This window comes from Daucus carota, chromosome 8 (assembly GCF_001625215.2).
Source record: "Daucus carota subsp. sativus chromosome 8, DH1 v3.0, whole genome shotgun sequence".
Lineage (NCBI taxonomy): Eukaryota > Viridiplantae > Streptophyta > Magnoliopsida > Apiales > Apiaceae > Daucus > Daucus carota.
The window spans coordinates 19,075,471-19,102,610 of NC_030388.2; the positions used below are offsets into that span (position 1 = coordinate 19,075,471).

Below are 27,140 nucleotides of genomic sequence, written 5' to 3' on the forward strand. Positions count from 1 at the left end.
CGAACAAAGATACACTTAAAAAAAAAAACGCTTATTTCGACCGCCAGAATACGGTCGAAAATAGTTATTTTTGATCATAAACGGTCGAAAATAACTATTTTCGACCGCAAAAAACCGGTCACTAGAAACCTAATCGAAATTCGGATCCCGGTCGAAAATAACTATTTTCGACCGCGTTTCGACTGGGTAATTTCGACCAAATACGGTCGAACAATTCCTGACGACAATTTGACTTTGAAAATTTTGAATATTTGGAATCCCGCTCAAATTTTGAAATTGCGGTCGAATTTATAATTTCGACCGCTGTTTAAAACTCCCGCCAGTTTCTTGCCAGAATTTTGTAGTCAAAATTATTGGACCATTTAATTTTTCCGGTCGTATTTATTATGCAATTTGCTGAAAATTATTTTCGACCTTCATTTTTTCTGATCGAATTTATTATGCAATTATAAAAATAATTCAGTTTGTGCATACCTCTGCCTACCTGTACAAATCCAAGAATTAAAATATCCAACAAACAATAATTTTAAACCAAATTCTACATCCAAACCCCCCGACATAGAATAAAGGCTTAAGAGGCACACGGCCATTGCAATCCATAATCCAAAATACAAGTTATATGTTACTTGTTATCAACAAAATATATATAAGTGATATTTATAATTTCGACCAACTTCGGTCGAATTTATAATTTCGACCAGATTTGGTCGAATTTATACCTTCGACCAGATACGGCCGCATTCATATTTTCGACCAAATTCAGTCGAAATTATAATTTCGACCGAAAACGGGCGACACGTACAAAAAATTTCAAATTCAAAAGTGCGGCAATTTTCCCGCCCACGAAATATTTTTGACCGGAAGTTATTTTCGACCAAAACCATGGCGGGAATAAAATGGAGGGACGGGTCGAACGCATGCGGTCGAAAATAACTTTTTTTTCGACCAGATTCGGTCGAATTAATTAATTTCGACCACTTATTTTCGACCGAAAACGGTCGAAAAAAGGTTCGGGTCGAAAAAAAGGTCGAAATTACCCTTTTTTTCTTGTAGTGACACAAGTCCGGGAAATTGATGGGGAAGGTCATGTTGTTCCTCGTTTGACAAGGGCGAATAGTATAGTAGCCAAAAACCCTAACCATCAAAGGAGGGTGGTCTTCATGGTGGAACACCCTTATAATTTCTTTGTTAATGACCATAACAAATATTTTTGAGAATCGCAAATGGTTAAAATATATACAAGTTAAAATTTTAACGGCTTGAAATTTTTATATATAAACCATAACATCTATGCACTACAATCATTCCACAATTTTGTGGGTTTATTTGTTTATAATATTAAAATATTTCGAATGGTCTTCACGTATTTCCACAAGTTCTTCAAGATGGATGGATTATTGATGATATGGAATTTATTTGCGACTGTGTGAAAGATCTCGTTTAGCGACGTTTTGATCCTCATTATATCCAGAAAAGTGGTTTTAGACATGTGTAGATGATAGAATAAGTAATATATAGGGTTGGGTTCTCGTACAAACTTACAAACTTTATGCATTCAACACATATATAATTTGAGTTCAACATTTTTTTAACATTTTTTGTTGAACATAGATTAAAATTGTGTTGAAGAAGTAAATAAACTAATTTTTCAATGTAAAAACTAAATTAAACCTATTATGTAACTAATATTTATGTTTCTAGATCCTACCCAAACCTCATAGGTATAGTTTAAGCATCTTTATAGATATATTCAACACAATGATAATTAGTGTTGTACACCCGATGTTGAACCCCAGGTACATATGTGTTGAATGCACGATTTATTTATGCGTTATTTTTAAAAATTGTTAAGTTTTTTCAAGAAATTTCAACCTGGATACTTTCTATAACTAAGGATTAACACAATGGGAGAATAAAAAAAAAGTTTGTAAGTTTGTAACTTAAAAAGTTTTTATTTGATCATATCCCTATATATATGTGTGTGTATATGTGTGTGTGTAATTTGTTTGTTCTTACTTTTGCTTAATTTAAGTAACTGAATTAGCTGGAAATTTGGCGGGATAACTTTGAATGGTGTGATAAAGAGATTTGAGCTTCGAGAGCGAAGTAATCACTCGCTTGAATAATCAAAGGATATATCTTGGAGTGGGAGTGAACAGTGAACATATACAAAATATTTAATGAAAATCTTATAGCTAGAATTATTATCAAGAAAGAGAAAAAAAATTACGAGAAAGAAGAAATACAAATGATGTATGTTCGCTTTAGTGTATATCTTTGTAATTCTGTTAGCCGTGTTGATTGTCATATGACAATGTATAGGTGTACACTTTGGTTTGTTAGTGTTTCTTAGTACATATATAGTATAATTTTTCTCAAATGAAATGAACATAATTAGGGCTGAGCATTCGGTAAGAACTGAACCGAACCGAATTTAAATTCGGTTAACCCAAACCGAAAAAGCAGAAAAAATGTTACCGAAAACCGAACCGAAATTAATTCGGTTTTCAAACCGAACCGAATTTGAAATTTCGGTTATTATCGAAAACCGAAATTTGGCAAAATTCTGAATTACAGAAAACAAACACATAAACCCATCAAGGTCAGAATTCAATTTAGTGAATCCGGTTAAGTTAGACATAACATCGAGCATATGCCGAGCAGTGAACATTAAGCATATGTCGAGCAGTGAGCAGTGAGCACAAGTGCAAAACATTAAAAAAAATTCGACACAGCCTCAAACAAAGTCGAGCAAATCAATTAACCATGTATAAGGCAAACACAGAAGAGAAAAATTAATCAAAACAACTAGGCACTAGCTAGGGCTTCGAATCAGAAGAGAAAGATTTACCATATTTGGGCTGCGCGATCGCGAAGAAAGATCAGATTCGCGAAGTAAGATTAGATTCGCGAAGAAAGCAGCCTTGGATCAACCTCGAATCAGTTGTTCTTTAGGGCTCCGCTGGCGAGTGGCGAGTATCGAAGATTCTGGGTCGGGAAGCGTCAGATGTTGTGTAAATTTAAATGAAGTATCAGTATGAGTCGGTATCATATATGTATTAATGTTTATAATCTAAAATATTAATATATTTATATTTAAATCCGGTTAACCGAACGGTTATTGGTTAACCGCGGTTAAATAACCGAAAACCAAATTTTTGATTTTTTCCCTACCGAAAACCGAATTGAAATATGTATTTTGGTTAATCGAACCGAATTTTTTTCGGTTATTCGGTTCGGTTAACGGGTAACCGAACCGTTTGCTCACCCCTAAACATAATACAATGATGTAGATATAAATGATTTAGATTATTTCCCTATACGTTAATTCGAAGATGAGTACATGTTAAAGAAAAAGTCATACAAATTATAACATATGTAAATTTAAGTGTGTAAAAATTGCTAAGGCCCACGTCTAATTAGTCATCCTCTGACTCCTCATCCATTGCAATTTCACGTTCATTATCTTTCTAAACTTCAAATTCCCGTGCAGCTTGACGTTCTAGTTCTTCTTGAGCCTTTAGTTGACTTTCAATTTGAAGTTGTCGTGCCTTACTAGCACTTGCATTATAACCCTTTGTTTCAGCATAATCTGGAATAGTGGCTTCAAGATCATCCAATGATATGTTTTGAATGAAACCATACTCATTAAATTCTAGTTTTGTGGGTACCCAATGCTTCCATTTTTCTCCTCTCTATCATTCATCTTACGAAGCCTGCGAGTGAAGACATTTTATACCCATGCTTTATTTCTAGTCAGTTCCTCCTCCATTTGAATCTCTTAAGTTCTCTGATTCCCTACGGGAGATGTCTCATAGATTGGTCACTTTCTCTTATCCATTAGAATTTGAGAAAATAATTTTACACATTAAAAAATGGTGTATGATCTTTTTTTAATATTTAAGTATGTAAGGTTCATTTTATTATTGATAACTTTTTCTTTCAGATTTCACATAGATGTGACCACTCATCTTATATTTTTATGGCTTTCATTCGAATCTATGAAAAAATAGATGAAATGACATCCCTTGCTTTAAAAAGGATACCAATTAATACATTTCACATTTTTATCATTATAAAAGCATTAGACATGACCACTAAACTATATACAGTTAAGTTCAATGGAGTAGACAAAAACATTTTTAATTCAATGCTCCAATATTTTTGTATACTCCATAGAACTTAACTAATATATATATATATATATATATATATATATATATATATATATATATATATATATATATATATATATATGGGTTAGGTTCTATGTGGTTCACATTTAAGCTGGACTATTGCAGTACAAATTATAATTTTTAATTCAATCAAAAAATATTTTTTATTATCCAAATTTATATATGTTAGATATAATTGATGATTACTAATGTTCTTAAAGTTTGTTTTAGAACAGGAATCATCAGAGTTTAAGCTGGAAGCTGATCAGAGTTTGATAAAGTCTAACAGAGTTTGATAAAGTCTGACAGAGTTTGATAAAGTCTGATCAGAGTTTACATAGTCAAGACTCGTCAGAGTTTACACGTGGAAAGAGCTCAGAAGCGGATATACTTCAAGGAAGGATAGAAGCTGAGGAGTGATTTGCTGACTATGGAAACTAAACAGAAAACTGGAGCAATCTTTGATTGATAGATTTATTAGCTGATTTATAGGATATCAAATCAGAGATTGATTTTGTAACTGTGTCTATATAAACACAGATTAGGGTTACTCTATAGGAGTTGAGTTATCGAGTACATTGTGAAGAACCCTAGCAGCTCTTAGTGATACAATATAAATCACGGAGAGAGTTTTTGTAACCATAAAAGCTTTGTGAATATAAGAGTTTATTGATTCAAATTTCTCATATTGTCTTACTGTGTTACAGATTGTGATCACTATATCATATTATATAGTGAGTTTATAGGACCTAACAAGTGGTATCAGAGCCAGCTCTGTTAAGATTACTACAGTGAGATCTTAAACACAATCATGTCTGAAAAATCACAAGCTTCATCCTTTAGAGTTCCAATCCTTAAGGCATCTGAATATCCAGTCTGGAAAGAAAGAATGATCATATTCTTAGACTCTGTTGATCCAGAATACCTTGACAGGATTTATGATGGACCACATATGCCCACCAAGCTCTCTGTTGGGATTGCAGATGAACCTCAAAAGATGGTTCCAAAAGAAAAGAAAGATTATACTCCAGAGGACATCTCATCTATCAGTAAAGATGCAAAGGTGAAGCATCTGTTGCATAGTGCCCTTGATAATGCAATGTCTAATAGGGTGATTGGGTGCAAAACTGCTAAACAAATCTGGGATGCTCTGGAAACCAGATGTCAAGGAACTCAGGCCATTAAGAAAAACAGAAAAACAATCCTTACACAGGAGTATGAGCACTTTGACTCAAAATCTGGTGAGTCTCTGACAGATCTGTATGACAGATTTGTCAAACTGTTGAATGACTTATCTCTGGTGGACAAGGAATATGATCTTGAAGACTCAAACCTCAAATTCCTTCTAGCTCTTCCTGAAAAATGGGATTTGAAAGTCACTACAATAAGAGACAATCTTGATCTTGGAGAAATGTCTCTTGATGATGTTTATGGAAGACTGAAGACTCATGAACTTGAGATGGAGCAAAGGAGCAAACGACATGGAGGAAAATCAAAGTCTGTTGCTCTGAAAGTTCAAGAGGAAGCTGCTAAGAGCAAGGGAAAAGCTCATGTCACAAAGTCTGACATTGAGTCATCAAACTCTGATGTTCCCTCAGACTCTGAAGAAAGTGATGATGAGATGATGCAGTTAGCAGCATTGATGGTGAAGAGCTTCAAGAAGTTGGCCTACAAAAAGTTCAACAAAGGCAAAAGTTTTTCAAGGAAAGACAGAAACTCTGACAGAGTTTATGACAAGAAGAACTTCAAGAAGAATGAGGGCAAAGAAGGGAAAGCTGGAAAAGCTGACAAGTATACCTGTTTCAACTGTGGTGAAAAGGGACACTTTGCATCTGAATGCAAGAAAGCCAAGAAGAAAAAAGAAAAAGCCTTCATCACCAAGAAAGGAAACTGGACAGATACATCTGATTCAGAAGAAGAAGTCAATTATGCTCTGATGGCAAACACTGACAACAACTCTGAATCTGCTGCAAAGGTACCTCATTCTACTCTTGCCTTTGATACTGAAGATATAACTGAGCTAAGATTGTTTCTTAAAACTTTGCACATCAGCTTTAGAGATCAGACTTTAGAAAATGAAAGATTAAAATCTGAAACTCTAAGTGTGAAGAAAAGGAATGATTATCTAGAAAAAGAATTAGTTCAAATGTTGGAAGTTCAGAAAGAAAGAGATGATGCTGTCATTATCAAAGATGAATTATTAAAGAGGTATGCATCTCTTCAATCAGAACTTGCTAAGGAAAGGGAGATCATTAAGACATGGACTAATTCAGGCAAAACTACTCAGGATATCTTAGGTAGTGGAAACTGGAAGAAGGGACTAGGTTACACTGATAACTCTGAAGCTGAGTCATCAAAAACAGAGTTTGTTAAAACTCAAAAACCTAAGGTTAAACCTGTCAAATTTGTTGTTGAATCCTCTAAGTCTAAACAGAGTAGACCAGAATCAGAGATTAACAAAAATTTAAAATCTGATAAGCCCAAACAGGTTAACATAGGACTGATGACTCAGAAACAGCTTAAACATAAGCTTAAAGAGGTAAAGTCTGATGACAAAAACAAGGAGCCTAGGAAAAATAGAAATGGCAAGATTGGTATAGACAAGAGTAATAACTACATGCCTGTTCCAAATGCACCTAGGAAGACATGCCATAACTGTGGTAATACTAATCATCTTGCTAATTTTTGCAGGAAAAACAAGGACATTAACTCTTTACCTACAAAGTCTGGAGTTAGAAAAAGTAGTATTAGATATAAACCACAAGATCCATGTTTTCATTGTGGTAGTTTATGGCATTCTATTTATACTTGCAAAGAATATCATAGTTTGTATTATGATTATTATCAATTGAAACCTTCTTTAAAGGTTAATAAAAACTCTGCAAGTACAAACTCTGTTTCTAGTACAAACTCTGTTGCAAAGTCTGTTAGCTCAAACTCTGATAATAAAACCGCTGCAAAAGCTAACAAACTTAATAAGGCCAAGGGATCCAAGCAAGTCTGGGTCCTTAAAACTAACAATTAGTGGTCTTTGTGATTGCAGGGCAACAGGAAGAACGTTCTAGTCTTGGACAGTGGATGTTCAGGACACATGACTGGAAATAAGGCCCTGCTATCAGAGTTTGTGGAGAAGGCTGGCCCAAGTGTTTCTTATGGAGATGGCAACATAGGAAGGACTCTGGGATATGGCAACATCAACCTTGGAAATGTCATCATATCAAATGTAGCTCTTGTTCAAGGGCTGAAACACAATTTACTATCTGTCAGTCAGATCTGTGACAGAGGATATAATGTTGATTTCTATGAAGAACACAGTGAGATAGTAAGCAAGTCAACAGGCAAAGTGGCAGTAACTGCTCACAGACATGGGAATATTTATGAAATCCACTTGCCTACAAACTCTGAAGGAAAAGCAATTTGCTTGTCTACAAGGATCTCTGCAGAAGAAAGTTGGAAATGGCACAAGAAGCTCTCACACCTGAATTTCAACTCCATAAATGAGCTTATAAAGAAAAAGCTTGTGAGAGGACTCCCTGAATCACTACTTACATCTGATGGATTATGTGATTCATGTCAAAAAGCCAAGCAGAGAAAGACATCTTTCAAGAGTAAGACTGAATTCTCAATAAACAAACCATATCATCTTCTACATGTTGATCTATTTGGACCAGTCAATGTACCATCCATTGCAAGGAAGAAATATGCTCTTGTCATTGTTGATGAGTATACCAGATACACTTGGGTATATTTTCTTCACTCTAAAGATGAAACAGCCTTGCATCTGATGGATCATGTGAAACAACTGGATCATGGATCTGAAGACAAAGTGAAGATCATTAGAAGTGATAATGGAACTGAGTTCAGAAATTCAACAATGGAAGAGTTCTGCAAAGAAAGAGGTGTAGTGCAACAATTCTCTGCACCTGGTACACCACATCAATATGGTGTAGTTGAAAGGAAAAACAGGACTCTTATAGAAGCTGCCAGAACTATGCTTGATGAGGCTAAATTGCCTACTTATTTCTGGGCAGAAGCTGTTCAAACAGCCTGTTTCACTCAAAATGCAACCTTGATTAATAAGCATGGCAAGACCCCATATGAGATGGTGAAGAAAAAGAAGCCAAATCTGAAGTATTTTCATATATTTGGGTGCAAATGCTTTGTATTGAAGACTCATCCAGAACAGCTTACCAAGTTTGATTTAAAAGCTGATGAAGGTATTTTTGTAGGTTATCCTCTGATAACAAAGGCCTTCAGAGTCTATAATCTGAGAACCAAGGTCATAATGGAATCCATACATGTGTCATTTGATGACAAAAGAATTATGGGCTTAGCAGATATGGATGATCATGAAGAACTGCATTTTGAAAATGAAGAAATATTCTCTGATTCAACAAACTCTGATGAACAGTCAAACTCTGACTGTGACCAAAATACAGCAAACTCTGGTGAAACATTACAAGTTCATAATGATGAAGCAATTGCTGAGGGGGAGCATCAAAATGTTCCAGACTCTACCCAAGACTCATCAGAGAATGCTGACTCAAACTCATCAGAGAATACTGATTCAAACTCTGATAGCACAAACTTAGGGGGAGCTACAGAGAATAATCAACAGAATCAGGAGAGCATGGATCAAGGGGGAGGATCCAATGATGAAAATGGTCAACTTCCACATGCTAGGAAGTGGACAAAATCTCACACACCTGATTTAATAATTGGCAATCCAGAAGCAGGTGTGCAAACAAGGACAGCTACAGCAAATGAGTGTTTACATCATTGCTTTCTGTCACAAACAGAACCTAAAAAGGTGGAGGAAGCTCTTCAAGATGCTGACTGGATACAAGCAATGCAAGAAGAGCTGAATGAGTTTGAGAGAAACAAAGTATGGACCCTAGTACCAAGACCTAAAGATAGATCCATAGTTGGTGCAAAATGGGTGTTCAGAAACAAAACTGACAGTGAGGGTGTCATTACAAGGAATAAAGCAAGGCTTGTGGCAAAAGGGTATTCACAACAGGAAGGTATTGATTATGATGAGACATTTGCTCCAGTTGCAAGATTGGAGGCAATCAGAATCTTTCTGGCCTATGCTGCTCACAAGAAATTCAAGGTATTCCAGATGGATGTCAAAAGTGCCTTTCTAAATGGGAAACTGGATGAAGAGGTATATGTTGAACAACCTCCAGGATTTGTGGATCCAAAACATCCAGACTATGTCTACAGGTTGGACAAAGCACTTTATGGACTAAAGCAGGCTCCAAGGGCATGGTATGAAACTCTGGCTCAATTTCTTCTTGAAAGTGGATTTACTAGAGGTACCATAGATAAAACCCTGTTTTATTTGAATCATGGTAATGATCTGCTTTTAGTCCAAATTTATGTTGATGACATTATTTTTGGCTCCACTAATGCTACACTCTGTCAAAGATTTGCCAAGCTCATGCAGTCTAGGTACCAAATGAGCATGATGGGGGAACTCAGCTACTTTCTGGGTTTACAAGTTAAACAGACTGAAGATGGGATTTTTATAAATCTTTTGAAGAAATTTGGTATGCAAGACAGTTCAGCTGCAACTACCCCTATGGCAACAGCAACCAAGCTAGACAAAGATACTGGTGCATCAGTGGATATCACAAACTATAGAGCAATGATTGGATCTTTGCTTTATCTGACTGCAAGTAGACCAGACATCATGTATGCCACATGTCTATGCGCAAGATTTCAGGCAGATCCAAGAGAACCTCATCTGATTGCAGTAAAAAGGATATTCAGATATCTCAAAGGAACCACAGCATTGGGATTATGGTATCCTAGAGAATCAGATTTTAGTCTAATTGGATACTCTGATGCAGATTTTGCAGGTTGCAAAATTGACAGGAAAAGCACAAGTGGGAGTTGTCAATTTCTGGGTGGAAGACTTGTCTCTTGGTATAGCAAGAAACAAAAGTCAATCTCAACATCAACAGCAGAATCAGAGTATATAGCTGCAGGCAGCTGCTGTGCTCAAATTCTTTGGATGAAGAATCAACTGTTGGACTATGGGTTATCCTTTTCTAAAATTCCTATTTATTGTGATAACCAAAGTGCTATTGCTATGACAGGAAACCCAGTTCAACATTCTCTGACAAAGCACATCAGCATAAGATACCATTTTATAAGGGAGCATGTGGAGGAAGGAACCATTGAACTTCACTTTGTTCCTACTGAACAGCAGCTAGCAGACATATTCACCAAACCACTAAGTGAAGCAACCTTTACAAGACTGGTGAATGAGCTAGGAATGATATCAGGAACTGAGTAAACATAATGGTCAGATCTTTCAAATTTAAATTGTCAAATTACCATATGTATTACACATTTGCCATGATATACTCTGATTGTTAAACTCTGATGACATTCTCTGATGATATACTCTATGTGCTATACTCTGATAATATTCTCTGATCGTCATTCCCTGACGATATTCTCTGATGTTTGTAAACTCTGAATCTTGATTAATAATCTCATTTTTATTTCTCTGAGAAAACAAACCTGTGAAGATACTATGAAGCATGATATGAATTAGTAATCATGAATCTCAGTTCAGTTCCTTAAATCTTGATCTCAATTTTGTGCTACTACTTTACACTATATGCATGTTGATATCATTGAGACTCTATTACTTCACATATCCTAATTATAAGTGAGACTGACTAATTTGCATTTTCTCTCAGTAAATTAGACAGTGATTATAAACTCTGATGCTATATAAATACCCCTGCAAACAAGCATAGTACTCCTTTGAGATCTTAGATGTCTATATGAGAGTGACTGGAAAGACCCAAACACTTACTGGTATTAAGTAATTGCCAAGATTTTATAATCTATGGTGACCAGTCACAATCTCTGATTACTGGAGAAATACTGTTGCAAAATAATATTTAAAGGTCGTGATTCATTTACACTGAAAAGCGTCCTCCATCAAAAAAAAAAAAAAGGGTTAGTTTATTTTATATATTTCTCCATCAGAGTATATCTTTTGTCTATGTCTTGAGAGTTTAAATAAATTATTCTTGTCTACCTTATAATTACGAAATTGTGAAATTCTCTAGTCTCTGATTTAATATGTTAAATCACACACATAATGTCACAAGCACATTATTGAGCTATGGATTCTATGACAAACTCTGATTTATTGATAAATATTCTGAAAATTATGTCTTTATTCTGAGGTACTTAGAAATTTATTTTCTTTAATGTAAATCTCAGAGTTTAAAATTCGAGAGATTTAATCTTGATTTTTAAATCTTGTACATTTCAGGAGTACAAAAATTCAGAGAATATGAAGGGAGTATTTCAAACGGATGTATTGTTAGTGGGTTTACATGAAAAACATTTTAATAGGAGAACGTGTAATCAGCATTTATTACTGCACATGTTTTACTGCGCTCATGATTATTACTCTCTTTTCTCCATCCCACTAACATTCAACTACCAGTTAAAATCTGACAGGTGTCCAAGTGAACAAAGAGCCCAAGCGTGTACAGCTAAACAAAATCTGAAGAGTTTATCATCAGATTTTATTGCTTTTTCTTCACTTCTACACTTAATCTTTACACACAAACTCTTACTCTCTTCTCTCTGAAATTCAAATCTTCTCACACACATTTTCTCAAACACATCTCTCTACTCACAATCTCTGATATAATGGCAACTACTACATTTACCCATGCAGGTGTGGACTTTGTCCCCAATAACTACGCAGCCATTCTTGACACTACTGAAGCCCCAAGAGATTATCATCCCTTCCAGCGCTTCTTGGCACAGAGTGCTCTGGCCACAGCCCTTACAGCTCCTGCCAGACTCTCTGGAAGTCAGATTATAAATTTTTGGAGGACGGGTCATTATGATAATGGTGGTACCAATGGATCTCCATCCATTGTATTCTCTTACGAAGGAGAGGAGTATGCTGTCACTCCAGCCACAGTTCGTCAAGCTCTTAACCTACCTGCACATTCAAATTACATCACAAATGGCGATGCAAATCTAAGAGTCATGATGACTGACTTGGGCTACTATGACTCTCTGGACAAATTGGGCCAACTGAAGCGTCCTGGACTAAGGAAGGAGTGGAGTTTCTTCTTTGATTGCATAACCAGGGCTTTCCAGAAGAAATCTACCAACTGGGATGCAATACCCATGGACATGCTACAAATTGGGTATTCTCTGATCTACTCTACTAATTTCGATTATGGTAGATTAGTCATTAGAAATATTGGTGAAAGAATGCATGAAAATCGTAAAGTTGTCTATTTTTCTCGCTTTTGCCAACTATTATTCAATGCATCTGTTGGAGAGGTAGCTTTTGATGATGAGATCAAATCTTTTAAGCTGCATAAAAGGGCTTTCAAAGATCTCATCTCTAAAGATGAAAAGAGGCCAGTTCTCAGGCCGTTACAAGTTCCAGCTCAAATTAGAGATAGACTGAACATGCCTCCAGCAAATCAACAATCTCCAGTCTCTTCTCAAGCACCCAGAACTTCTGCATCCAAGTCCAAAAGGGCTGCAAAGTCTGATGCAGCCCCTTCTACTGCCAAAAGAACAAGAACCTCTGTTGCTACACATGTTCTGAAACCAAACACTGATGAGCAGACAAACACTGATGAGCCAGTAAACTCTGAGGCTCATTTAAACTCTGACCCTCAAGCAAACTCTGATATTCCAGTAAACACTGAAGCTGCTTCTCCTCAAAAGCAGAAAAGAAGAAGACTGGTTGCAGCCTATGATTATGATGATCTTGACCCTGCACATGCTGTAAACTCTGAATCTATTCCTACAACAGCCTCTGAACCTGTTCAAGCCAGTCCTCAAAAGCAAGCCAGGTTCAAAAGAAGGGCTCAAAAACCTGCAAGGGCAAAAGTACCAATCACTGAAATAACAGACTTCACAATTGAGGAAGAGCAAACACCATCAACTCCAGTTGCTGAAATTTCTCAAGCTCTGATGGTGCTTCCTATCCAAGCTGTTCCTCTCACATCTCCTACAGCATCTTCTACTTCATCTGAAGTAGATGAAGAAATTGTTTGCAAGGAGCAAGCTACAGCTGAAGCTGGAGCAACAATGTCTGATCCTCAAACTCCATTATCTGATCATGGCCCCTCTACTCAAATTCCTCATTCTCCAATGAAAATTCCTGAGAATGCCATTGTTCATGATACAGCTCCAGAAAACTACAGGTCTGATGTAGTTGATGAATCTGACAAAGTAGCTGTGGAAGCTCTACAGTCTCTTGCTCAGACTGGTGAAGAGCCTATCAAATCACAGTCTGAAGCTCAAGAAAAATCTGCTCAAGATACTGTGGAGAAAGTTGCTGATCCTGTTCCTGAAACTGACAAAGCAAACTCTGATGCTGACACTGATGATGATGACAGTTCAGATACTGACAAGGATGAAGATGATGGAGTCCCTCTGACACAACAAAAGTGGGAGTCTACTAGCCAGTACAATGCAAGGCTACAAACTCTGAATACAGACTCTGAGCCACTTCCCAGGGATCTTCAGGTTGATCCACCAAATGAAGTCTGGGATAAACTCTGGTTGAGCCACCAACATTCTCTGGAGCCAGCAAAAGCTGAAGATTTTCTCTCTATGGCAGAGAATAAAATTTCAAACTCTGATGTTATGTCAAGCCTCAAAGGCACAATTCTCTATCTGAAGACATTTCATCCTGCTCATGCTCAGACATCTAAATCAATAGATAGTCTAAGAACAGAGGTGGCAAATATCAAGGAGACAAATGAACTGGAAAAGAAAAGGACCATGCTACCTCTGAAAGAAAATGTACAGAAGCTGGTGACTGCCAATGAATCTCTGGACAAGCGGATGACCATGATTGAATCAAATCAAGAAAAGATGTCCAAGCAGCTTGAAGCCATTCAATCTTCACTTTCTCTGATCACATCAATTCTGATTCCTGATGAGGATGATGTCAAAAAGGGGGAGAGAGTAGCTCAAGTCAAATGCAAGTCTACTACTCAAACTCTGAAGAGAAAGAAGAAGGATGATGATGATGATGCTGATGATTTCACAAAGCACAAGAGATTTCAAGCAGGGACTGGTGGAAGAGTTTTAAACTCTGACAGTCAAAAACAATCAAAGCAAAGCACAAAGTCTGCTCCAACACATAATGTCACATCTGGATCAAAGCACAGACCAGTGGCTGGATCAGATAAACCATTGACTGATGAAGAGCTTGCTAGATTGGTTTTTGAACAAGAAAATCCAGAAGCCAAATTGGATTTGGAGTTGATTGCTGCAGAGGAAGCTGAGCTGAAAACGGAACATATTGAAGCCATAAACTCTGGAAAGATCCAAAAGCCTGCAAAGTCATCTACCAAGCCAAAAGAAAAAGGGATATTGATCAAGGAAGCTACTGTTGCTGATCAGAGTTTACCAGTCAAAAAGGTATACTCTGAAGATGAATATACTTCCAAGGGCAAAAGCAAAGTAGATGAACATCTGGAGAAAGGCTGGGATAAGAAGCAGTCTACAACCTCTGACAAGGATCAAGTTGTAAAGGAAAAGAAGACAGAAGCTGCAATCTCTGACAAAGCTCATGTTGCAGAATCTCAAAAAGAAAGATTAACCTCTGACATAGCTCATGTTAATAAGGATGCAAAGAAGGACACAACCTCTGACAAAGCTCAAGCTGTGTTCAAACCAACAACTACTCCACTAGCTGGATTTGCAAAGCCTACTCTGATGACTGAGATAAGCTTTGAAAAGGGCTCAATTCAACCAATCTCTCATCGTAAGGCAGGAAGAGATAAAGGAGGGCTGGGATCCAAATATGAAAAATTTGATCAGAGTATAGGATCAAGACCAGATGACCCCTCATCTCTCTGTGCTCCCAAGACTGGAGTATTGCAAGACAAAATGGACAAACTTGATTCAGTCCAGTTGGTGAAGAATGACAGAGGAGATAATATTCTTATCTACTTCATGTCTGATGGAACAGTGTTTAGAGTACTTGAAGCAGATCTCTATGCTAAACACTGGGAGGAATTGAGATATGTATCACACATATTTCAAGTGAAAAACAAGTCATGCCAACACATCTCCAACCTGCTTAAAGATCAAATCAAAAGAAAGATGGGTATTACAGGAAACAAAAATGCTGGACCTTTTATTCCAAAATACTTCAACAGTCAAGGACAGCTGGTTGAGATGAAGAAAAATTCAGCCAAAATAGAGACATTAGCTGGAGTCAGTGCTCTGAGTTTCAATGAAGAATCTGACAAAGGCCACATTATGCTGAATAAGGACTTAATGAAGAAGAACAAAATCTATGATCTCAGAGCTGCAATTTATCAAACTGGAGTTTCAAATCCAGAACTAAGAGATGTAAAGAGACAGATGATAGCAGCTCTTGAAGAAGCAGAAAAAGAACTCCTCAGAGGATACTTAAAGACTGCTCATGGTGTCTATGAAGTTAGGGAGTAAAGTTTCTGTAAGTTTTAAAAGTTTTCTGTTATATAGTTAAACTCTGTTGCATTTGACTTAACTGTTTTGACATCATCAATTATCTGTTAACTTGCACATAACATATTTATGCACAAGTTGGGGGAGATTGTTAGATATAATTGATGATTACTAATGTTCTTAAAGTTTGTTTTAGAACAGGAATCATCAGAGTTTAAGCTGGAAGCTGATCAGAGTTTGATAAAGTCTGACAGAGTTTGATAAAGTCTGACAGAGTTTGATAAAGTCTGATCAGAGTTTACATAGTCAAGACTCGTCAGAGTTTACACGTGGAAAGAGCTCAGAAGCGGATATACTTCAAGGAAGGATAGAAGCTGAGGAGTGATTTGCTGACTATGGAAACTAAACAGAAAACTGGAGCAATCTTTGATTGATAGATTTATTAGCTGATTTATAGGATATCAAATCAGAGATTGATTTTGTAACTGTGTCTATATAAACACAGATTAGGGTTACTCTATAGGAGTTGAGTTATCGAGTACATTGTGAAGAACCCTAGCAGCTCTTAGTGATACAATATAAATCACGGAGAGAGTTTTTGTAACCATAAAAGCTTTGTGAATATAAGAGTTTATTGATTCAAATTTCTCATATTGTCTTACTGTGTTACAGATTGTGATCACTATATCATATTATATAGTGAGTTTATAGGACCTAACAATATATAATATATCTTTTATAAGTAGTTTTCAACATAATTATCAATTAATTATTAACATCTTTCAATTTTAACAATTATCAGAATCGTTGTTCTACTTATGGGTTATATTGTAAAATATAACGCCCGACAATTTATAAAAATAATTTATCTATTTCATGAATAGAAGGATTATGTTGTTGAACATAATCTACAGGTTGTTGGATGTCTGAAAATATTGAAAAACAAAAAAAATTAAATTAAAATGACTTGTTTATACTTTATCCAATTTTGGACTCCGATCCAATACTCCAATATTTTCCATAGACTTTGAACTATATATATATGGGTGCAAGGTAATGTATCGGTTATTCTGCATATAAAAATAATCAATTATACACCTGGCTATATATTTAGAGTTGTGGGTAGAATTTGGTGGTGCGACAATGCCTTCTACTACCCCTTCGATATGAATTTACGTTACTTGCCTGAAATGATAATAACAATGCAGCAGGAGTGGGAAGGACGTGCAAAATATTACAGTATTTGTATGGAAAGATGCATCATGTAGGTAGACTCTACTAACTATCCGTCAACTAAGTGATAAAGGTTATCATGCAACATTTGTGTTCATTAAAATCAACCTAGCAATCTAGATTATAGAAGGGGGTTGAATAAAACCTAGACAACTTTTCCGCCCCTTCTTCAAATTTACCAAAAAATAGAGTAATGAAATTTATAAGGGCAAGTCCATGAAAAATTTCAGGTAGGTTCGTCTTTTCACATGAGATATTTTTATATATGTGAAAAACTCTTTATATTAAAAACATAGCTGCATACAAAGAAGTTGAGAATCTACTTAACAAGAATTTTTTCAAAAAGTTCTAAGTAAATTCTCTTCAACTCCGAAACAATTACAATAAAAATTCTACTTGTTTATACATTCCAAGTTTGGAATCAATACTAGAAAATAACAGTTTCTAGTTTTCTATAACTAGTAATGACTGCTCCCATGCTCATTCCTTTATCTTCAAATTTTTTTAAAATAATTTTCTTGTGACTTCTTGTATTTTTAAATAATTAACATTTGTTTACCTAAAAATTGAAAGCTTCAAGTACTTAAACATAAAACCAAGTCAACCAAATAAGCTTGGAATCCAAGATTAAACCCCATGTGATTTTTTTCTTATTCACCGTGATATGGCTATCAACTGATAAGCTTCAAATCAGCTGTTGATAAGTTATTTGAGTAATCGTTGATAGCTCTTTGACTAGCTGTTGATAGCTTTCATACTTATCAGTTAATAGTACATTCTTCAGTCGTTGAAGAGGCTTGATAACAATTGATGATGAACTATCATTCTTCATCTCCGTTGATAGCTTTGATAAAGCCATCGATTTTCATTTCACTTAAGCAATTTACATGACTTAGAATATTTAAAATTTGTCATACTAATTACATAGTTATTGATAGAACACAACTATATCAGCAGATCAACTTATTCATAATAACTGAATAAAAAATTGCACAACTTTTTACAATTTACTTCATCCGTTGATGGACACATTTTGTTTCGACGGATTGACTATATTGTAAATACTAACATGGTATTATAATTTTAAGTTATTATAAATATTGTTTTAATATGATAACAAATGACATGTATTTGCTAGAGATGTGTAATAATTTAACAAATATAACCAACCATCAGCTAAAGTTATAGGAAAAAAATAAATTATAATTGAAACATATATTTTATGTATACTTTTTCCTGATATATTAACTCATTTTTTAGATAAAAAAATTTCATGATTGAAATTTCTCTTATAATTATCAAATTAACTACTCCCCCGTCCCTCTAGATTCCATGCTTTCCCTATTTGGTACGCATTTTAATGTTTCCATAAATATGATTTTGTAACCTATTCTTAAGATTTTTTTTTCTGAATAAAGATTTAATAGTTAAATTTTCATTCAAAATAAAATTCTAAAAATAAGTTATTCCCTTTGTCCCAGCAGGTTATTTACGTTAGTTTTTATCATGCATTTTGGGACTCCTATAAAGTATAGTTCCATAATATATTTTTAAAACGTTTTTTCTTGAATAAAAGTTTGACTTTTAAATTTTTATTCAAAAACGGAAAATTCAAGAAAACATTATGGAGCTATATTTTATAAAAGTCTCAAAATACATGCAAAGAGTGAACGTAAACAACCTGCTGGGACGAAGAGAGTATTCTATACTTTAGACAAGCATTAAAGTGAGTGCCGCTCCTTTAGCGTATACAACCCGGGGACGGAGGTAGTATATATTAGTGTACGGTATCTCTAAAGTGTGCCTAAGGACACACAAAAAGCACTAATGGAATCTTCAATGGCGTTGACTATAATCGTTGGCTAAATTGAACCTGCAAGACATTATGTAAAATCTGTTGAACCTGTAAGATATTGTGCTTCGATGATATTCACTATATTAGTTGGCTATAATTTAAAAATAGTATGTTATTAATATTTAATTTGTTATAAATAGAATATATAAGTTTAATATAGTAATAAATGATTTGTAATTTTCTTACAGATATGTAGAGTTTGACAAATATAGTCTTCCATAAGAGGTTGGCTATAATTATAGATAAGGGATCAGTGTGGTTGGAGTGTTAATTTTCGAAAAAATTGGCTATAACTTTTATTTATGGTAGGCAAATTAAGTTTTTAGCTAAGATCTCTTCATGGTTGGAGATACTATAATTATAATGAAAATGATTTATATACCGATGAAATTGGTGTGAATGCTGGGGCCCATAAAATTAAATTTTTTTTAGGAAAAAAATGATAAATGTAAATTAAATCTCCCAATCAAAATTTATAATTTTCATAAAAATTAATAAATATTGTGTACTCTTGGACATATCATATAAAATCTCTTTTAACATATTACATTTAGACACTAGTACACTAAAACACTCGTAAAAACGTTAACATTAGAATCTAGCACCGATCAGTTTAACAGTAACCAAAAGCACAAGTATTATTCTGGTAAGAAGAAGATAGAAAATACTCTACACAGAGCGCCTCTATTTCTCTCCATACAAATTTATTACTCTTCTCTCCCTTCATCCCCATTTCTTCTTTCTTTTACTTTCTCTCTCACACACTCCTCACACACAAACACAATCCGTGTATTCATCTCCTCCCCCCATTCTTAATCCCCCATATCTTCATCATCTACTTCCTACCCAGATCCCCAAATTCACTGATCTACAAAACCCAGATCTCAATTTTTTTAATCATGTCCAGATCAGATCTCGCTCACAAAATCTTCCCAGAGCCTTGTAATATATTAAGTGATGATATAGACCATTTTGATTCATTGCCTGACTCTATTTTGCTCCTCATTTTCAATCAGATCGCTGATGTTAAAGCTCTGGGTAGGTGTTGTCTCGTTTCGAAAAGGTTTCATTTTCTGGTTCCTCAGGTTGATAATATTCTTGTTCGTGTTGATTGTGTGATTTCTGATGATGATTCATCTGGGGGTTCTTCGTCTTCGAGCTCTGTGTCGAAATCTCACACACCCTTTTCGTCGTTGTTTCGATTCGTGTTTGGTGGGATTGTGAAGCCCTTGCAATCGCTTACACAGTTTTTGCAGTTTAAGAGATCGGTTAATGGGACTGGGTTTGCTGCTTCTTCGTCGTCGTTATCGGTTAATGGGGAGGATTATGATGAATTGGATCAAGGGGGTGTTACCCATCATTCACCTACTCAGGTTTTGAAGAATTTTAATGAAATTAAGATATTAAGGATTGAGCTTCCGAGCGGTGAGCTTGGAGTTGATGATGGGGTATTGTTGAAATGGAGGGCTGATTTTGGGTCAACTCTTGATAATTGTGTGATTCTTGGAGCGTCTTCGGTGATGCCTAGTAAGGGTTTGGATGGAAATGGTGTTAATTTAATTAATGAGGATGATAATGGAAGTATACCTGAATCGTTTTATACGAATGGTGGATTGAAACTTAGAGTTGTTTGGACAATCAGTTCGTTGATTGCTGCTTCTGCTAGGCATTATTTGCTTCAACCAATTATATCCGAGCATAAGACATTAGATAGTTTGGTGTTGACCGATGGTGATGGACAAGGGGTGTTGTGTATGAATAGGGAGCAGTTGGAGGAGTTGCGGGTGAAGCCTTTGTCGGCTTCTAGTGCTTCTAAGAGGACCCTTGTGCCGGCTCTGAATATGAGGTTGTGGTATGCGCCACATTTGGAGTTGCCGGATGGGACTGTGTTGAAGGGGGCAACTTTGGTTGCTATTAGACCAAGTGAACAATCAGTGGTGAAGAAAGAGGTGGCTGATGGGTCTTGGGTGTCTTCTGCGTTTGAGGAGCCTTATGGAACAGCTGCAAAGATGTTGATTAAAAGGAGGACTTATTGCCTTGAGATGAATTCTTTTTGATAGCACTCTGATGTTTCAGTGAGGTAAATCTTTAGACATTATTCTTTGATTGACCATATTGAGTTATCATTTTTTTTTTTGAACTTATAAATGAATTTTAGGCTTATTATCTTATCCAATAGACATCAAGGTCAATTCTTGTTAACTTTGGCTCTTAGGTATCTGCAGATTAATGTGGATCTTAGACCTCCGACACTGTCTGTGAATTTGCCTTTGCCCTGTTTTTTCTGATGACCCATTCATGCTTGGTACTAGTGTGTTAAAATTTCACTTTTTTGTTGTCTTTATTTTTTATATAATCTGATCAACGTATGTCTGTAAATGTACTTACCGTTGATGATGGTCAATCAGTATGCCAGACACACCTCTTAGATGGTGTGTGGTCAAGAATTACTTGTAACCAAAAATGTAATGCACCGTGAAGGAATATTAATCTGGCAAGCAGCACTCGTAAGATTTGAACCTGATACTCTTTTGAGTGTCAAACTATACACCAGTAAGAACGTGCAACCGATGCTAAAGATTGAGCAATTAGTTTTTTATTCTATTGACATCCTTAGATATGATAAGGTTGATGACCTAATTTTGCAAAGTCTAGACTTTGTTTTCCATTCATGCAATTAATGTTTGCTAAGTTTTTAATGTGTTTAATTAACTTGCATGATCTTAATACTCTTATGTAATGCATTGGACAGGGAAAGTATATTCTTGAGATGATACGATACAGTACGTGTTTTTGGGCAGGCTGGTAATATACACACTTTTGTTCTATATCTTGCTAAATATTTGAGGGGTGTTCGTCAATGGCAAATGCTAGCTTTCTTATCCTATCTGGATGCAGCCAGCCAAAAATGTACCAAATCCATCGCCTAAAAACATCACACTCGTCTTGGGGGGGTTGGTACAATTCTGGATCTTTTGCAGCCCTTGATAGTGGCACAAGCTTCCGTTTTGTGATGTTTTACTACTAATCCAGTAATCCATATATTCTTCAAGCGTAGTAGAATTCTTTAATGGTGCCATTATACCAACTCCATCCTCGACGAAGGCATTCCACTATTAACATACACAAGATATTAGCGAGGATGCAATATCATGAATGAATTTTTATTCTTGAACCTCATTTCTTCCATGTTTTAAGAGGGAGGTTGGGGTATACATAATGGCATATTGAATTGCCTTGTAACCCTCTCCGGAGTCGATACTCTATATTCTCAAAGAAGATAAGCGGTACATGGGCAATACCTGCAATTCGAGTTCGGTGAAAATGATGATCATGCCTCCGATAGATACGTCTATAGGGTGTCCAACCAATGCTTCTCATATCAAAATTATCGAACATACCTCTATATACTTTTATAAGCTATATTATAAAGCGTGCAAATTTTTTAATCTTGGTGGTTAATTGCTTAATTGACGGTTAAATATGAGTGTGTAGAACTTGGAAAACTAATTTATTATTTTTAGAAAATGGGGAATTAACCTCTTAGATAATCTCCAATGAAGTTGACTAAATTGGATTTTTAAGATATTATGTAAAATTTGTTGAACATATAATACATTTTGTTTCGATGGTATATCTTATATTGATTGAATATATTTTAAATACAACATGTTATTATAATTTTAAGGATTTATAAATTTTGTTTTAATATGATAATGGATCACATGATATTTGGCACAAAAATATAGTAATTCGACCAATATAGTCATTCATCGGTTAAAATTATAGATAAAAATAAAAAATAGTTTTTTTTCTTCCGATATTTAAACTCATTTTTAGATAAAACTTCTTTCATGATCGTAATTATTCTTATAATTATCAAATAAACTATTTTCTAGTGTATTATATTTAGACACCAGTTCACTAAAACACTCGGTAAAAACGTTCTTATCATGTTCACATTCCAAAAAGATGTTTAAAATTTTATTAAAATTGAATATTTGATTATTTTGCCAAGTCTCGATTGAATTTTTGAGCAGGGAAACAGGATTTTCTTGTCCGAGCCTACTAGAATCTAGCACCAATCAGCTAACAGTAACAAAAATCAGTATAGCTATCAGTCATATCACAATTCATCAAACAGAGATCAGTATAGCTATCAGTCATACAGACAACATTATTAGCATTTAAAATTTTTTACCGAGCAGGGAAAAAGTTTTTTTTTAAGTCCGAGCCTACTAGAATCTAGCACCAATCAGCTAACAGTAACAAAAAGCACAATATTATTCTGGTAAGAAGAAGATAGAAAATAACAAAGAGCGACTCCATTTCTCTCCATTCAAATCTATTACTCTTCTCTCGATTTCCCTTTCTTCTTTCATTTACTTTCTCTCTCACACTCTTCCCACACACAAACACAATCCGTGTATTCATCTCCTTCCCCCATTCTCAATCCCCCATATCTTCATCTACTTCTTTACCCAGATCCCCAAATTCACAGATCTACAAAACCCAGATCTCAATTTTTTTTAATCATGTCCGGATCAGATCTCGCTCACAAAATCTTCCCAGAGCCTTGTAATATATTAAATGATGATATAGACCATTTTGATTCATTGCCTGACTCTATTTTGCTCCTCATTTTCAATCAGATCGCTGATGTTAAAGCTCTGGGTAGGTGTTGTCTCGTTTCGAAAAGGTTTCATTTTCTGGTTCCTCAGGTTGATAATATTCTTGTTCGTGTTGATTGTGTGATTTCTGATGATGATTCATCGGGGGGTTCTTCGTCTTCAAGCTCTGTGTCGAAATCTCACACACCCTTTTCGTCGTTGTTTCGATTCGTGTTTGGTGGGATTGTGAAGCCTTTGCAATCGCTTACACAGTTTTTGCAGTTTAAGAGATCGGTTAATGGGACTGGGTTTGCTGCTTCTTCGTCGTCGTTATCGGTTAATGGGGAGGATTATGATGAATTGGATCAAGGGGGTGTTACCCATCATTCACCTACTCAGGTTTTGAAGAATTTTAATGAAATTAAGATATTAAGGATTGAGCTTCCGAGCGGTGAGCTTGGAGTTGATGACGGGGTATTGTTGAAATGGAGGGCTGATTTCGGGTCAACTCTTGATAATTGTGTGATTCTTGGAGCGTCTTCGGTGATGCCTAGTAAGGGTTTGGATGGAAATGGTGTTAATTTGATTAATGAGGATGATAATGGAAGTATACCTGAATCGTTTTATACGAATGGTGGATTGAAATTGAGAGTTGTTTGGACGATCAGTTCGTTGATTGCTGCTTCTGCTAGGCATTATTTGCTTCAACCAATTATATCCGAGCATAAGACTTTAGATAGTTTGGTGTTGACGGATGGTGATGGACAAGGGGTGTTGTGTATGAATAGGGAGCAGTTGGAGGAGTTGCGAGTGAAGCCTTTGTCGGCTTCTAGTGCTTCTAAGAGGACCCTTGTGCCGGCTCTGAATATGAGGTTGTGGTATGCGCCACAATTGGAGTTGCCGGATGGGACTGTGTTGAAGGGGGCAACTTTGGTTGCTATTAGACCAAGTGAACAATCAGTGGTGAAGAAAGAGGTGGCTGATGGGTCTTGGGTGTCTTCTGCGTTTGAGGAGCCTTATGGAACAGCTGCAAAGATGTTGATTAAAAGGAGGACTTATTGCCTTGAGATGAATTCTTTTTGATAGCACTCTGAAGTTTCAATGAGGTAAATCCTTTCACATTATTCTTTGATTGACCGTATTAAGTTATCATTTTTTGAACTTATGAATGAATTTTAGGCTTATTATCTGTATCCAATAGACATCAAGGTCAATTCTTGTCAACTTTGGCTCGTAGGTATGCAGATTAATGTGGATTTTAGATCTCCGACACTGTCTGTGAATTTTCCTTTGCCCTGTTTTTTCTGATGACCCATTCATGCTTGGTACTTGTGTGTTAAAATTTCACTTTTTTGTTGTCTTTATTTTTTATAATCTGATTAACGTATGTCTGTAAATGTACTTACCGTTGATGATGATCAATCAGTATGCCAGACACATTCCTTTTTTGTAATGAGCTCTTAGTGGTGTAGTAAAAAATTACTTGTAACCAAAATGTAATGCACCGTGAAGGAATATTAGTCTGGCAGGCAGCACTCAGATTTGAACCTGATAATCTTTTGAGTGTCATAAACTATACACCAGTAAGAATGCGCACCCGATGCTAAAGATTGAGCAATTAGTTTTTTTTTTCTGTTGTCATGGTTAGAAATGTAAGCTTGATGACCTATTTTGCAAAGTCTAGACTTTGTTTTCCGTTCATGTGATTAGTGTTTGCTAAGTTTTTAATGTGTTTAATTAACTTGCATGATCTTAATACTCTTATGTAATGCATTGGGCAGGGAAAGTATATTCTTGAGATGATACGAACAATATATGTTTGTGGGCAGGCAGGTAATATACACAATTTTGCTCTATATCTTGCTTTATTTGAGGGGGTGTTCGTCAATGCCAAATGCTATCTTTCTTCTCCTATCTGGATGCAGCCAGCCAAACCTATCATCTTTCTCTTATCTAAATGCCATTCCTTAGCCTGCTGACATCTGCCCCTTAACTGGTGAAGGTCTGAATGATGATGATATGCATCTGCTTCTTTTTTTATTTAAGGCATGTGCAATGCACAAAATGCATCTAGATTGACATTGTACTAGCTTTCCTGACTTTAAATTTGTAGCCAGTTGTTTACATTTCTTAGTATCCCTGTATATAAGTAGTTATGAATATGTTTGCCTCTATGATGCACCAATAAGCTTCAATTACTGATATACTTCACGATAAACGCTTTCCTGTTTAGGGCTAATTTACTGATACTCTGCAATGTTTTTATTGAAACTTGGAAGTGTTGGATTTCCTGCCGGTGCTATCTTTATGTCGGTTACTCTTGTTTATCTTTGTAATGTTTTCACTTTGTTTTTTATACTGAGATTGTTTTGTCATCAGCTCAATAGTTGCTGCAAACCAGCATCTGGTATTCAGGTAATACCAATCTTAAAAGTGTAGGACAGAGTATGATACATGAGCTAGACAAATTTCCATGATTGTAAGCTACCTGCAGGTAGAGCATTGAAATATTTGATTCTTTTTTAATAATTTCTGCAACTAAGGTGCTTAAAAAAAATCTTTGAATATAGTGGTGTATTGAAATCTTTAAATATAGTGGTATTGAAAGCTATGCTACCAAACCTTACACATTGTAATTAGTTCAAAGATTGTCCTGATAAATATGTTAAACAAGTTTGGAGTGCAGCATTTTGTTGTTTAACTTCCATTTCTGCTGTTTCTTGCTGTCCATTTATCTTCCTTTGATAATGAAAGCTGCCCAATTTTTCTTTTAAATATTCCCCATTAATCATCTTCTTTAGTTCAAAGTCTCTGGTAAATATAAGGGACATCCTAGTGCTATTCTCATATATCTGTGTTCGATAAATCCATCTCTGCTTTTCATGAGTTTAAGCTGAATCTCTATTCCTTCTGGTACGAGAAGATTTATTGGTAAAAAAACACAACAATATAGTGTGAAAAGCCTATCAATCTATGTGTTTTCGATAGATCTCTTTTTCCATGAGTTTAAGTGGAAGCCTCTGTACCATTTGACATATCAAGCTGCTCATCTTTTTTGAAAAATTTGTTTTATGCATCATTCACAAATCGATACCGTGGAGAATTTGGGGACATTGTTTTGTGCTTATTTTCTATTTTGGTGTACACAATTATTAAGTATAGAAAAAGTATCTAGATGTTTCCCTAGCCATTTTAAGTGTTTTTCATCTCTCTGTGGTTAGCTCCGCTGGCTTACAGCCTTCTTTTCTCCCTCTATTTATATGCCTCTTATTTTCGTTGCATATCTCATTCCATTAAAGACCGCTTAAATGATTTTCTAGAACATTTCTTCTCAATTTATGGGCAACTTATGGATGCACTAGTAGAATTGAGCTACTGATTCTCCCACAAGAGTTCGCCTATTCTTTTAATTACATTTCATGCTGCTTCCAAGTACTTGCTCTCTCCTTCACACAAATAAGTCAGGTGATGGGATTAATCAATGTTTAAATGATGAGGTTATTTTGTATATCCATTTTGTAATTAATTTAATAATAATTTCGCTGACAAAAATAAGTTTTTATGTTCATTGAAGGTTTTGTAATTGTATTACTGTGAATTGGTGGGGAGCTAAATGCCTATTATTTTAGGACTGGTGGATGAATATCTAGTAACCATAATTATAATATTATAATATTTATTTAAACATGTTCAACATATTTTAATTGTTGGACTGTCTTCGTCCAATGGCTTAAAAATACTGTTTTTTTTTAATAAAGGTAGGAATTTTATTACTCAGAACTTGCATCATACATCACCGAATCC

At 35.5% G+C, this 27,140-nt stretch overlaps 2 protein-coding genes across 5 annotated transcripts; both read left to right on the forward strand.

Annotated features, from left to right (window-relative positions):
- The first annotated feature begins 19,333 nt into the window (after positions 1-19,333).
- Positions 19,334-25,510, forward strand: LOC108199349 (F-box protein At5g46170). Of its 3 annotated transcripts, XR_001802394.2 has the most exons (3): positions 19,361-20,806; positions 25,118-25,169; positions 25,262-25,510. XR_001802394.2 is itself a non-coding variant. In XM_017367130.2 (2 exons), the coding sequence occupies exon 1, from the start codon at positions 19,626-19,628 to the stop codon at positions 20,781-20,783; it is 1,158 nt and encodes a 385-aa protein (XP_017222619.1). In that variant the 5' UTR covers positions 19,334-19,625; the 3' UTR covers positions 20,784-20,806; positions 21,479-22,175. The 3 variants fall into 3 exon arrangements, 2 of the variants coding, with proteins under 2 accessions (XP_017222619.1, XP_017222618.1); XM_017367130.2 differs by lacking the exons at positions 25,118-25,169; positions 25,262-25,510 and adding an exon at positions 21,479-22,175 and having other exon boundaries at positions 19,334-20,806; XM_017367129.2 differs by having other exon boundaries at positions 25,118-25,510.
- Positions 22,957-25,510, forward strand: LOC108199348 (F-box protein At5g46170). 2 transcript variants are annotated; one of them, XR_001802393.2, is made up of 3 exons: positions 22,979-24,442; positions 25,118-25,169; positions 25,262-25,510. XR_001802393.2 is itself a non-coding variant. In XM_017367128.2 (2 exons), the coding sequence occupies exon 1, from the start codon at positions 23,262-23,264 to the stop codon at positions 24,417-24,419; it is 1,158 nt and encodes a 385-aa protein (XP_017222617.2). In that variant the 5' UTR covers positions 22,957-23,261; the 3' UTR covers positions 24,420-24,442; positions 25,118-25,510. The 2 variants fall into 2 exon arrangements, 1 of the variants encoding a protein (XP_017222617.2); XM_017367128.2 differs by having other exon boundaries at positions 22,957-24,442; positions 25,118-25,510.
- Positions 25,511-27,140: the final 1,630 nt, after the last annotated feature.

What these genes read in the sequence shown, in the direction of transcription:
- LOC108199349 (XM_017367130.2), top strand. Translation starts at nt 19,626, where the DNA reads ATGTCCAGATCAGATCTCGCTCACAAAATCTTCCCAGAGCCTTGTAAT.
- LOC108199348 (XM_017367128.2), top strand. Translation starts at nt 23,262, where the DNA reads ATGTCCGGATCAGATCTCGCTCACAAAATCTTCCCAGAGCCTTGTAAT.